Here is a 14,911-nt window from a genome sequence, read left to right on the forward strand (position 1 = left end):
AAACAGGAAATGGACCTATCTAGAATATACTTAGCTGATAGTTGCCCAGACTTACCTTCCAAGGGAAGGAATTGTAGTTGGGAGGCTTGGGGAAGGGATGAACTTGTCCCTTAACACAGAATTCTTAACACAGAATTTTAAGCCAAAACCACCCCAATCGATCCAATAGAAATTTGACTTTAAAGGAACACACCTGCAGTGTCAGGCTGCATGAAGAGCCTAAGACTTGTCTGAGGGAAGAGGTTTGCTGTGTCTCTCCTTTCTCCTCTTGACAGGTAAGTGTTCCCTGAAAAGTATATCCCGTGTACATCGACCTCATTTCCAGCACTGAATAAATACCACACGACCGAATCTCCTTGGCACATATTGAGACCAGGCTGATTGCCGTACATGAATCCATTCATGGCTGTAAAAGTTGGGAAACAATAATTTGAAAGTGGTTCATCTTACGTCCTACTTTAAGACAATCTCCCAGACTTTCCAGAACCAACTGGGTTTATTTCATTTTTAAAAGATCCATTTAGGCCTGCCCACCCTTTTAGGTGTCAGGAGCACCTCTGCAACTCCTTTCTATACCCAGCACTTCCAGGCAGGCCCTGGTTGAAAGGGGTAGAACTAGATGCTGGGTTCTTGACAGTCTGGGCCCTGGGAATCTCACTGTTCATCCCAGCAAGCCAGTTCAGTTCTCTCAGGAGCCACATTTGTGAGCAGCCAAATGGATAAATAATATCAGCTCTCCCTGGGCACTGTAGGCTGGGAATGTGTTCATTGTTCTGAATGGAAAATTCTCTGCTTCATTTGAGTAACAGGGAAGAGTATATGCAGGAAGTTTCCTCTCACCACTGTTTTTAACAGATAATATTCTGGACTCTTCCAAAAGGCAGAAATGCAAAAACAAAAGGAGTATTTTAAAGATTTTGGGTAGTGTGACTAGCTTCAATACAATTCAAAACAACATCAGTTGACTAGCATCAATACGTTCAAAAACAACAACTTTACATTGTTTTCATCTAGCTACAGTGATTTTTCATATGTCCTCTGTTAGTGATGTGGGCATTTTGAACAAGAAGTTAACTGTCTCTAAAAGATCACTGCATTTTAGAATTACACTGGGAGCTAAAAAGTAAATCTGATGCTAAGTTTCAACTAAATTAAAAAAAAAAAATCTCTGGAGGTTTTTCTGAGCATTTTATTTTTCCCCACCCTACTTTTCTAGGGCCGTACCTGTGGCATATGGAAGTTTCTAGGCTAGGGGTTGAATTGGAGCTGTAGCTGCCGGCCTACACCACAGCCACAGCAATGCTAGATCTGAGCTGCCTCTGCAACCCATACCACAGCTGCAGGCAATGCTGAATCCTTTAACCCACTGAGCAAGGCCAAGGATCAAACCATCATCCCTCACGGATACCAGTTGGATTCTCAGCCCGCTGAATGCCAATGGGTACTCCCTTTCTGAACATTTAAAAAATAGTTTTATTAGGTTTTTTTTGTTTTTTGTCTTTTTTGTTATTGTTGTTGTTGTTGCTATTTCTTGGGCCGCTCCCGCGGCATATGGAGGTTCCCAGGCTAGGGGTCCAATCGGAGCTGTAGCCACCGGCCTACGCCAGAGCCACAGCAACGCGGGATCCGAGCCGAGTCTGCAACCTACACCACAGCTCACGGCAACGCCGGATCGTTAACCCACTGAGCAAGGGCAGGGACCGAACCCGCAACCTCATGGTTCCTAGTCCGGATTTGGTAACCACTGCGCCACAATGGGAACTCCACTTTTATTAGTTTTTAAAAACTTCCAGGGGATTCTTATATGTAATCAAGGGTGAGAATCATTGAAGTTCATTGAGAACAGAGAGCATAAAAGAGCCTGTCATTGTTAAGCCACAGATGTGAAAAACATCTAATCCAGTAGCTCTCAAACTTAAGCGTATGTCAGAATAACCTAGATATTTGTTAAACACAGATTGCTAGCCCCACATCCAGAGTCTCTGATTCTGTACATCAGGGTTGGAGCCAAGAATTTGCATTTCTAACCAGTCCCTGGGTGATGGCGAGGTGGCTGATTCAGGGGCCATATGTTAAGGACCATGCAGCTAACTGGCATGTTTTGTATGTTTTATTATTCTGAATGAAGTGAAATGAAGATTCAATTGACTGATGTATTAAATAACCAACAATATTACCCTTAGAACACTATTGCATTTAATCATTTATTGAAAATTAGGCATTCCTATCATGGCTCAGCGGAAACAAATCTGACTAGCATCCATGAGGACGCAGGTTTGATCCCTGGCCTTGCTGAGTGGGTTAAGGATCTGTTGTTGCTGTGAGCTGTGGTGTAGGTCGCAGATGTGGCTCGGATCTGGCATTGCTGTGGCTGTGGTGTAGGCCAGAGGCTACAGCTCCAGTTCAACCCCTAGCCTGGGAACATCTGTATGCCTCGAGTATGGCCCTAAAAAGACCAAAAAAAAAAAAAAAAAAAGAGGAAAGAAAGAAAATTAATCAACAGGCAAAGCTATTAGTATTTCGGTTTAATTAAAAGCATTACATGTGCAGTACTGCAATAGCTTTATATCAGTGGATAATGTAGTACTTACAGTGCATCTTATTAGATTCCTGAAAGTCTTCATTTTCTTTATCCACCTTATTAGGTTCTGTTGTAAACATTTGAATATTATCATCCAAAAGTAGACTCTCATTCTCATCAAACACTGTGGGAAACAAATAGAACTCCTTGTCTACATCTTTCTGTAAATCAAAACAAGAACAATGAAGACAGACTAAATAAAGCAGAAAGACTTCCATATACACAATACTATTTATGCACAGACCTGCCAAAGAAAGAAGAACACAAGTTTCCATTCTTCTTTGTAAACAGAGCTCACAAAATACTCTTCTTGACCACCAGAGTTTGGATTGCTATCTCTGTGTGATTTTTTGGTTCCACACAATAATTTAAGCCTCTCTCTGCACCTAAAAGTTTTGACTCTCTTCTCCCTACCTTTCTGCCAGTTCTACCCATTCCACTTGACCCACCTCCAAGATGGTTAAAATAAGGAGGATATGTGCTTGTGCTGGAAATTAGGGAAAGTGCCATCCACAGTCATGAAAGCTTGAAGAATTCCTGTAAGGCAAGGCAGGTGGAAGTGTATACATCTTAAGTGAAAGTGAAGAAATAGCCTTAAGGTGAGTTGGAATTATAATACACACAATCTCTAGCCATTCTTGCTTCCCCTCCTCCCATTCCTGATGAAAAATAAGGAAGCAGAAGTGCTATCTGGTCTATGGAATGATTCAGTAGTTGACAAGGAGGTAGTTGGTCTAAGGAATCAAAGCATATGAGCCCCTAAAAACAAGTTATTCCCACAAAAAAAAAAACTTGAGAGATTATGCTTATCTTTTTCCTGAGATCTTTTGTTCTAAGGCTAAGAGTCTAATTGGAGCTACAACTGCCCACCTACACCACAGCCACAGCAACGCCAGATCTGCAACCTACACCACAGCTCATGCAACACTGGATCCTCAACGCACTGAGCAAGGCCAGGGATCGAACCCACAACCTCATGGTTCCTAGTTGGATTCGTTTCTGCTGTGCCACAATGGGAACTCCGAAATCATTTGTCAGATGAAAAAATGCTTATCAAATTAAAAAATTTAACCCGAAGGTTAGATCCTGCAAAACTGAATCAATGATACAGGTAGTCTTAAGAAAGCTCCCATAAGTCTGAAGAAAAGATTCAAAGATGAAAACTATACACATAGTAATGATTTTGGAGAAAAGTTATAAAAGGGGGAGACAAGATGATGATAAATAATAGTAGAAATATTCACCACTATAAAGGGGAAAGACTAGAATATTCAGATTTGAAAACATCACTGAAAATAAGGCAAAACTAATAATACAGACCTCTGCCTAAAAACATTTTGGTAAAAATTTTAGACTTCAGAGATAGACAGATTTCTACAATAATCCATTTTAAAAGTTATCACGAACATTGGACTTTTCTAGTACAATAAATATCGGGAAGATAGAGTAACAATTATGTTTATAAAGGGTCAAGATTATGAGAGAAAAATTTTATACCAGGAAGCACAACAAAGTGGCATTTTCAGATATGTAAGGATTCCCGCATTGAACTTCTACAATCACTCACATACTGACCTACTGAGAAGACTTTAGTGAAGAGTTTATAGGTCACATGTCCCGATTATAATGCGACAAAACTAAAAATTATTAATAAAAGGACAAAAGTTAAAATAAAAAAGCCATATTTTGTCCAAATAACTCAGATCAAAGAAGAAACAAAAATTAATTTCTAGGAGTTCCTGTTGTGGTTCAGCAGTAACAAACCCTACTAGTGTCCATGAGGACCTGGGTTTGATCCCTGGCCCCACTCAGGGGGTTAAGGATCCAGTGTTGCTGTGAGCTGGGGTATAAGTTGCAGATGTGGCCCAGATCTGGTGTCGCTGAGTGTAGGCCAGCAGTTGCAGCTCCGATTCAACCCATAGCCTGGGAACTTCCATATGCTTCAGGTATGGCCCGAAAAAAAAAGAATGTCTTAAGTTTTTAGTAAGTAATTTCCATGAGAATACTACAAGTCATAATGTATAGAATATAATTAAACAAATAAACTGAGAGCCTGAAATGCTTATTTTAGGCAAAACCATGTAAAAATAAATGTAGATATCTGAAAATTTTAGAAAAAGAAAATAAGAAAGGAATTAATAAAAGCAAAAGCAGAAATTAATAAATTAGGATGCAAATTTAAGGAGTTCCCTGGTAGCCTAGAAGGTTAAGAACCTGTATGGTTTGATCCTGGCCCGGGAACTTCTGCATGCTATGGGAGCAGCAAAAACAAACAAACAAAAAACCCCCACAAATTAAAACAGCTAAACCTAAACATGTATTCTTTGAAAAAAACAAGTGAAATACACAAAACTCTGGCAAGTCTATTAAAAAAAAAGAGCTTGAATATACAACATCAAGAATCAGAAAGGAATGCAACCATATAAATCGAGAAAAATGACTATTATGGGCAATAAATGTGATCAGTTGATCTAGAAGGGGGCAACTGATTGGGGCAATATTAATGGGTGAAATAGAAAGTGATTAAAACATAAACAGGGAGTTCCTGTCATGGCCCAGGGAAAACGAATCTGACTAGGAACGATGAGGTTTCGGGTTCGATCGCTGGCCTTCCTCAGCCGGTTGAGGATCCAGTGTTGCCGTGAGCTGTGGTGTAGGTCGGCAGCTGTAGCTCCAATTTGACCCCTAGCCTGGGAACCTCCATATGCAGCCCTAAAAAGCAATTAAAAAAAAAAAAAAAAACAGAAACAGAAAACCTACTTTTTAAAAGTCAAAGTCAAAATAATTTATAGACAAGTTCTTTCAAATATCTAAGGAGCAGATGGTTCCTATCTATTTAATCTGTTCCAAAGTATTAAAAATATGGAAAGCTTCCCAATCTGTTTAATGAAGATGGTACAACTATGATATGACAGCCAAAAAAAAACACACAGAATCTAAACCAATATCACTTATAGCTTAGATGAGAAATTCTAAATAAATCACAACTATGATATGACAGCCAAAAAAAACACACAGAATCTAAACCAATATCACTTATAGCTTAGATGAGAAATTCTAAATAAATCACTATCAAATTTAACACAGAAATATGTTGAAAGTACACCATGCCCAAAGTAACATTTTTCTCCAGAAGTGCAAGGATGGATCAACATTAGGAAAAAAAAATTTTTTTTTGGCTGTGGAAGTTCCTGGACCAGGGATTAAACCCACATCATAGCAATGACCCACACCACAGCAGGGACAATACCAGATCCTTAACCAGCTGAGCCACCTCTACCTTATCTAAACTATAATTTCTGTTCACTATCGAATTACCCTATTTTGTTTTTCTAAAGCATTTGTCACTTTCTGAGTTTATCTATTTTTGTTTTTCTTATGTTTGCTTATCTCCTCTCCTTCCCATGCCATCACTCTCATTGCCCCTTCCTCTCTGCTACACCACACACTGGAATATAAACTTTTTTTTTTTCTGTCTTTTTGCCTTTTCTAGGGTTGTACCCGTGGCATATGGAGGTTCCCAGGCTAGGGGTCTAATTGGAGCTGTAGCCACCGGCCTACACCACAGCCACAGCAATGCCAGATCCGAGCCACATCTGTGACCTACACCACAGCTCATGGCAACCCCAGATCCTTAACGCACTGAGCAAGGCCAGGGATTGAACCGGCAACCTCATGGTTCCTAGTCGGATTTGTTAACCACTGAGGCACAACGGTAACTCCTGGAATATAAACTGTATTAGAGCAGGTCTTTCTTACTAATTAATTCTGTGTCTAACACAGCATTTTTTTTTTTTAAGCAACTTAAGTGATTGTAAACAGGAAAAGTCTCAGTGAACCAGAAATAGAATTAAAAAAAGAAAAACTAATAGCCAGTGTCATACTTAGTGGTAAAGCAACTTATTTTCATTAAGGTCAGCCACTAAACAAGGCATTATTTAACATTATTCTGAATATTTTATCTGATCTGAAGCTACACGCCTAATAATGAAAAGCCAGAACTTTTAATGCTTCTGTATACCTTATTGTATTGTGATGCTTTCATTTGCAAAATGAAGATCACAAAGTATGTAGGGGGTTAAACTCAAATTTCAGGTCTCAACCCACAGAAAATCAGTTCCTCTTCTGTAAAAATGAGGATAACAATACTTATTAACCTCTTGGGTTGCTGTGAAGGTTAAATGAAGTAAAATATATTAAAATGCCTAAATGGAGTTCAATAAACATTAGTCTCTTTTTATTCTTTTCCAAGGTAAGCACGAGATCAAAGAATGGATTTCGAAGGTAGAAAACCATTTATCTTCTGTTACATATTTGAAGTTTTTAAATGATGGTATTACCATTTACAATAGCCAAATAAAAATAAAATATCTAGGCATAAACTTTACAAAAAATATCCAAAGCTTATATAAGGGAAACTATATAATTTACTCCTAAAAAATACAAAAGTAGATTTGAACAAGTGGAAAGATATGTTTCTTGCATAGTGTTACTCACTTTATTATAATGTCTGTTTTTCCTAATTTAATTTATATATTTGAGACAATCCCAGTTAAATACTATCGGGATTTTTTTTCCTGGAACCAAGTAAGTTTTTACATGGTTCATTAGAAAGAATAAGCAAAAATAGGCATTAAAATGATGAAAAAGAAGTGCAATGGGGGTATGGCTGTAAGTCCTTTAAACATGTTATAAAGTCTCCATAATTACAATAGGATGGTATTGGTGCATGAATAGAGACCAAGGAAATAGACTAGAAAAATCAGGATGTGGACTTAATTGTGTATGAAAATTTTAGCATCTGATAAAGGCCCTGTTAAAGTCAATGGGCTAAGGGATTCACGTTGTGGTGTGGTGGAAATGAATCCAACCAGTATCCATGAGGACTGGCCTTGCTTAGTGGGTCTGGGATCTGGTATTGCCTTAAGCTGTGGTATAGGTCCCAGATGTGGCTCAGATCCCACATTGCTGTGGTTGTGGTTTAGGCCAGCAGCTGTAGCTCTGATTTGATCCTTAGCATGGGAACTCTATATGCCCCAAGCACAGCCCAAAAAGCAAAAACAAAAAAAAGACTAAAGTTTGACTTTTAATACTTTAATAAATGGTATTGAGATTAATTGGATAGCCATTTAGAAAAAAGATAAATTTGATTCATTCCTTAACTGTACACCAGGATAAATTCTAAATGAAACAGATATTTCAAATTGGAAAATGAAACCTTATAAGTACTTGAAGGCAGTAGGAGTGTATTCCTTTATAACCTGGGAGTTGGGAAAACTTTCTTAACTATGACTCCAAATCCATTAACAGTAATGAAAAAGATGATAGAAATAAAATTTTGACATGCAAACAACAACATTCACTGGGCTAAAGATATGAACAACTCACATAAAAGAAGTGAATATAGTTCTTAACCATTTGAAAAAATGTCCAACAACTGGTAATAAGAGACACAAATTAAAATTACAGAGGTACTGCTTATATCCTATCATATTGGTAAAAATTCCCAAATTTGACAATATGTTTTGGAATGAGGCTGTGGAAAACAGATAATCTAATCTCATATGTAGTGGGAATACAAAATGATGCAATTCCTATGAAGGGAATTTGGCAATATCTAGCAAAATTATATATGTATTTATCCTTTGCCTCAGCAATGCCACTTCTAAAAATTTATCCCAAAGGTATTCCAGCAAAAATAAAAACCTGTATATGAACAAGGCTACCCGTTGTAATTATTTGTAAGAACAAAGACTGGAAACATCTCAAACACCTACCAAATAGTGGACTAATTGTATAAACTGTGATATGTTTACATCATGGGATAATACCTTTTGTAAAAAAAAAATGAGGAATATTTCCATATATTACAGTATGGAGACTTACATATTATATTGTTAAGTAAACAAAAAGTGAGACTATGAATACATATATTTGTTTATTTAAAAAGTAAAAGAATAAGAATAGATAAGAAATGACATTGAAAATGGGAAGTCAATAGGAAAAAAAATCAATGAAACCAAATTTGAAATTATTTGAAAAGATCAGTAAAATCAGTAAGTCTTTAGTCAGGCTAATAAAAAGAAAGAAAAAGAACACAAATTACTAATATCAGAAATGAAAGAAGGACATTACTACAGATCCTGTGCATTAAAAGAATAATAAAAGAATACTATGAACAATTCAATGCCCATAAATTTGATAACCCGTACAAAATGGATCAATTCCTTAAAAGATACAATCTGGTAAAACTCACAAAAGAAGATACAGACACTCTGATTAGGCATATATCTACTAAAAAAAAATTGAATCAATAGCTAATATCCTTCCAAAACAGCCCATAAGTGTTCATTGATGAATTCTACCAAACATTTAAGGAAGAAATTATACCATGTTTTAAAATCTATCAGAGGACAAAAACAGAAAGAATATTTCTGGTCTCATTCTATCAGACCAACATTTCTCTAATACCAAAGCCATATAAAGATACTACAAGAAAACTAGAAACCAGTGTCTCTAATGAACATAGATGTAAAATACCTTTAAAATTTTAGCCAACAGAATCCACAAATGTATAAAAAGAATTATGCACTATGACCAACTATGATTTATCCTAAGTATTCCAGCCTGGTTTATCATTCAAAAATCAATTAATGTGATCCATCACATCAGTAGGCTAAAGAAGAAAAAGCACATGATCATATCAATAGATACCTAAGAAGCATTTGACAAAATCCAACACTCATTTATGATTAAAGAAAAATTTCAGTAAAATAGGAATAGGGGGAATTTCCTCAACTTGATAAAGAATATTTACCAAAATATTACTGCTAACATCATACTTAATGATGAGAAAGGAGAACATTTTCCACTAAAATAAGGTTCAAAACAAGGATGTCTCCTCTCACCACTCCTTTTCAATATCATATTGGAAGTTATAGCTAGTGCAGTATGACAAGAAAAAGAATTAAGAAAAGGCATACAGATTGGGAAGAAAGAAAGGATCTTGTTTTTGTCCACAGATCACATGATCATCCATGTAGAAAATCCAAAAGGACAGACAAACTCTTGGAACTAATAAGCAATTATAGCAAGTTTGTAGGATACAAAGTTAATACACAAAGGCCAATCACTCTCATATATATCAGCAATGAAGAAGTGGAATTTGAAATTAAAATCAATACCATTTACATTAGCATCCTACCAAATGAAATAGTTATAAATATAAAATAATACGTATAAGATCTATATGAGGAAAGCTATAAAACTGGTGAATGAAATTAAAGAACAAAATAAATAGATATTCCATGTTCATGGATAGGGAGATTTAATACTGCCAAGTTTCAGTTCTTCCCAATATGATTTATAGATTCAATGCAATCCCAATCAAAATGCCAGCAAATCGTTTGTGGGGGGTCAACAAATTGATTGTATAGTTTATATGGAGAGGCAAAAAACCCAGAATAACCCACAAAATATTTAAGAATGAAGTTGGAGAACTGACACTTCCCAACTTCAAAACTTACTATAAAGCTACAATAATTAAGACAGTGTGGCATTGGTGAAAGGACAGACCAATAGATCAATGGAAAGAATAGAGAGTGCAGTAATAGCCATATAAATTTAGTCAGCTGATCTCTGACCAAAGAGCCAAGACAATACAATGGAACAAAGATAGTTTTTTCAACAGATGGTACTATAATAAACGGATATCCACATGCAAAAAATGAATCTAGACATGGACCTTAACACTCTTCACAAAAATTAACTCAAAGTGGATCACAGACCTAAATATAAAAGACAAAATCATATAACTCCTAGAAAATAACATAGGAGAAAATCTTTGTGATTTTGGATATAGTAATAACTTTTCAGACAACACCAATGGCACAATCTGTGAAAGAAAGAATTGATAAACTGGATTTTATTAAAATTAAATTTTGTGCTCTGAAAAAAAGTAATGTCAAGAGAAGACAAGTCACAGACTTGGAGGAAATATTTGCAAAAGATACATCTGATAGGAGTTCCCATCATGGCTCAGTGGTTAACGAATCCGACTAGGAACCATGAGATTTCAGGTTCTATCCCTGCCCTTGCTCAGTGGGTTAAGGATCCAGCATTGCCATGAGCTGTGGTGAAGATTGCAGACGTGGCTCGGATCCCTCATTGCTGTGGCTCTGGTGTAGGCTAGCAGCTACAGCTCCGATTAGATCCCTGGCCTGGGAACCTCCATATGCTGTGGGAGCGGCCCCAGAAAAGGCAAAAAGACAAAAAAAAATTAATAAAGAATCTCTTATTAAAACATACAAAGAAACATAAAACAGCATTAAGAAAGTAAGCAATCCAATTAACAAATGGACAAAATATCATTAGACACCCCAACTAAGCAGATGTACAGATGACAAAATTTGAAAAGATGTTCTACATTACATCTCATTAAAACAACAATAAGCTAGCACTACACACCTATTAAAATGGCCAAAATCTGCAACATGACAACGACAAATTCTGCCAAGAATGCAGAGCAACAGGAACATTCTTTGCTGGTGGGAATGTAAAAATGGTACAGTCACTTTGGAAGATAGTTTGGCAGTCTTTTACAAAACTAAATGTACTCTTATCTTTGATCAAGCAGTTGGGCTCCTTGGTATTTACCCAAAGGAGTTGAAAACTGATGTCTACACAAAAACTTGCATATGGATATTTATTCATAAAGCAGCTTTACTCAAAATTGCCAAGAGTTGGAAGCAGCCAAGATGTTCTTCGGTAGGTGAGTGGATAAACTGTGATACATCCAGACAGTGGAGTATTATTCACTGTTAAAGAGAAATAAGCCATCGACCCCATAAAAAGACTTGAAGGAAACTTAAGTGCATATTCTTAAATGAAGAAGCCAATCTGAAAAGGCTACAATTGAATGATTCCAACTATATGACATTCTGGAAAAGGCAAAACTATGGAGACAAAACTAAAAAGACCAGGTGTTGCCAGGAGTTGGGGGTTGGAAGGAAGAGATAAATAGGTAGAACACAGAGGACTTTTAGGGCAGTGAAAATATTCTGTATGATACCATAATGATGGATACATTTGTATCCACACCCATAGAATGTAAATACCAAGAGTGAATCATAATGTAAATCATGAACTTTGGGTGACAATAATGTACTAATGTCAGGTTCATCAATTGTAATGGAGGTAGTACTCTATTGGGGATGTTGATATTGGGAGAAGCTGTTGGGGTGGGTAGGAGGTATATGGGAAGTCCCTGAAGTTTATCCTCAATTTTGCTGTGAACATTAAAGTTCTCTAAAAAAATAAAGTCAATAAAAATAATAATGAAAAACAAATAAAAGAAAAAAGTGAAAAAAAAGTTACCTATAGTGAGGGAATAGGTGAGAGGGAAGAAAGGATAGAAGCTAGACTTCTTTGAATATACCTCTTTTTGTAGGTGTGATGTTAGAATCAGTTGAATGTTTTGCATAATTTTAAAACAATGTTACAGTTTTAAAAGCAATCCCTGAGGAGTTTGTTTGTGGTGCAGTGGAAATGAATCTGACTAGGAACCATAAGGTTGTGGGTTCAATCCCTGGCCTCACTCAGTGGGTTAAGGATCCGGCGTTGCCGTGAGCTGTGGTGTAGGTTGCAGATGTAGCTAGGATCTGGCATTGCTGTGATTCTGGCATAGGCCGGAGGCTACAGCTTTGATTAGATCCCTAGTCTGGGAACCTCCATATGCCAAGGGTGCGGTCCTAAAATGACAAAAAAAAAAAAAAAAAAAAGCAATCCCTGAAAAAAACAGAAGCAAAATGATTTAAATAAACCTGTGTATCCAGTGGGTGGCAAAACTACACAGAATGGAATTATTCTGAGACTGTAAATTTTTTTTTTCTTTTTGGCTACAGCATGCAGTGGTTTGATGTGGGATCTTGTTCCCAGGCCAGGGATTGAATCAGGGCCTGTGGTCATAAAAGCACCAATTCCTAACCACTAGACCACCAGGAAACTCCCTTTAAATAAGTAATTTGATTGAATATTTCTAGTGGGATTCACTCTAAGAACAAAAAGGACTACAAACTAATCTTAAACTGTTTTCAGTAATTAGATGATTTGGTATAGTGTTATAATTGTTATTTTAAGGCTGTTGTATGTATATTATGGGATAAAATGAGTACATATTTATGCTGGTGTTATTGAGAACTCAGCTTTTTCAGTGCAGATGAACAGAGATACAGATGTAAGATCAATGAAATTAAGTAAAAAACAAACAAAATCCATAGCATTGAATTTGAATAGAAACTATCAATATACGGAGTTCCCGTTGCGGGGCAGTGGTTAACGAATCCAACTAGGAACCATGAGGTTTCGGGTTCGATCCCTGGCCTTGCTCAGTGGGTTAAGGATCTGGCGTTGCCATAGGCTGTGGTGTAGGTTGCAGACTCAGCTCGAATCCCGAGTTGCTATGGCTCTGCCGTCAGCCTATGCCACAGCCACTTGCTATGGCTCTGCCGTCAGCCTATGCCACAGCCACTTGCTATGGCTCTGCCGTCAGCCTATGCCACAGCCACAGCAAGGCGGGGTCTGAGCCTCGTCTGCAACCTGCATCACAGCTCATGGCAATGCCAGATCCTTAAACCACTGAGCAAGGCCAGGGATTGAACTGGCATCTTCATGGATGCTAGTCAGATTCGTTAACTGCTGAACCATGACAGGAACTCTGGATGAAAAATAATTTCTTACTGAAAGGAATGTGCTTTTGGGGAGAAATGACTGATTTCAGGTCTGGCTCAGAAAATACACAGTATAAACCTGAAATAACTTTTTAAAAATTAGAAATCAAAGAGGCTTCCAAGACTACTGAGTTCTTGTAAAAATAAAGGTGCCAACCCCACAAGTCCCACAGCGGCAAAATTTGAACATCAGTAAGGATAATGGCAATGCATTGAAGCATACCAAATATGCCTAAATCCACGAGTTCATAATCACACTTAAAAAGAAATTAAGAAATATGCTAAAGGAGAACTCTTAATTTGAAAACTCATAAATAAAAGGAAAGAATCAAGCATTTGTCATTTCCCTTCCTCCCTCCCTTCCTTCCTTTCATCCTTCCTTCTGTCCTTCCTTCCTTGTCATTCCTTTCTTGTACAACAGGTACCTTAGGGTAACCAAATAGTCCATTAAGGGAAGCCTTCTGTTTTTCTTTTCTTCTTTCTTTCTTTCTTTCTTTTCTTTTTTTTTTTGTCTGTGTCTATAGCATATGGAAGTTTCCCGGCCAAGGATCAAACCCATGCCACAGCAGTGACCCAGGCCTCTGCAGTGGCAACTCTGGATCCTTCACCCACTGCACCATAAGAGAACTCTGGGAAGCTTCTGTTTTTAGAAGTATAGTAGCTAATATACAAAGAAAGAATGATGGAATCAAAATATTACTATTGCATAATCTCTAATTAGTTTATGAATCTTGGAAACGCTTATCAGTGGCTGAAAACATCCCCAATTGAGAGATAATTGTATATTATATACTCCCTGATAGAGATACCCAGTACCACACATGAAGTAGTTTGAAAAAAAAAAAAATCAAAGTTGTAGACCTAGCCACAGATTTATAGTAAACAGAGAGAAAGAGAAAAAAACATGTTAAATGACACAACAGGAATGCAATCAGTAAAATCTATACATGAAAGCTATGGGATAAATGATGAAAAATCAGATTCCAAGGAAAATCTTGTTTCCAACTCATCTTGGAACAACCACACAAGCCAGAGAATCTTTGCACAATATAGATACAAGCCTAAGAAGAAATATAATAAATATTATGTGTGGAACCTTCCCTGCCTCAAAACCCAGAACTTTTCCTTATAATGATGATAATTCAAAGGGATTGGAAAATCATTTTCATTTTCCTTATTGGACTTACCAGTCTCCCATTTGCAAGTAAACTTCCTTTCTTGCATATTTTCATTGGCCCAATAAGCCCGGTGAATATATCTTTGGTGGGATCCACGGCAGAGTAATACATCTTAGTTAGACAGACAGGATCTTTGTAAGTGGGCCCCACTTCTTTGGGGACAGTCCATTCATAGGTGAATGTTTCTTTGGGTGCCACATGGGAGGCAGAAGGAGGCACATCTGTAAGAAAAGTCAACATTGGAGTGGTGAAGAATGCTTTCTAATGTGGCCATTTGAACCATGGAGTAGACTGGATTTAATCCAGGATAACCTACTTCTGTGCTCCTTTTTATGAATTACAATGGAATCCTATTTGTGCTCTGGTGTCAGGTCACAGATAGGTAGGAATTCCTCCAGGAAATCTCCTCTAAACCTCTGTCTGAG

The 14,911-nt window shown here is 37.2% G+C and overlaps 1 protein-coding gene across 2 annotated transcripts in view; it reads right to left on the reverse strand.

The window, feature by feature from the left end:
• The window catches only part of CP (ceruloplasmin), a 65,776-nt gene that overhangs the window by 27,430 nt on the left and 23,435 nt on the right, over window positions 1-14,911 (reverse strand). For both annotated transcript variants that reach the window (XM_047784376.1, XM_047784385.1), the window contains exons 9-11: window positions 14,496-14,707; window positions 2,592-2,742; window positions 194-406 (exon numbers count right to left, since the gene is read on the reverse strand). In XM_047784376.1, coding sequence (XP_047640332.1) covers window positions 194-406; window positions 2,592-2,742; window positions 14,496-14,707 — 576 coding nt within the window. The remainder of the gene's footprint in view (window positions 1-193; window positions 407-2,591; window positions 2,743-14,495; window positions 14,708-14,911) is intronic.

Source organism: Phacochoerus africanus, chromosome 1 (assembly GCF_016906955.1).
Source record: "Phacochoerus africanus isolate WHEZ1 chromosome 1, ROS_Pafr_v1, whole genome shotgun sequence".
NCBI classification, from domain to species: Eukaryota; Metazoa; Chordata; class Mammalia; order Artiodactyla; family Suidae; genus Phacochoerus; species Phacochoerus africanus.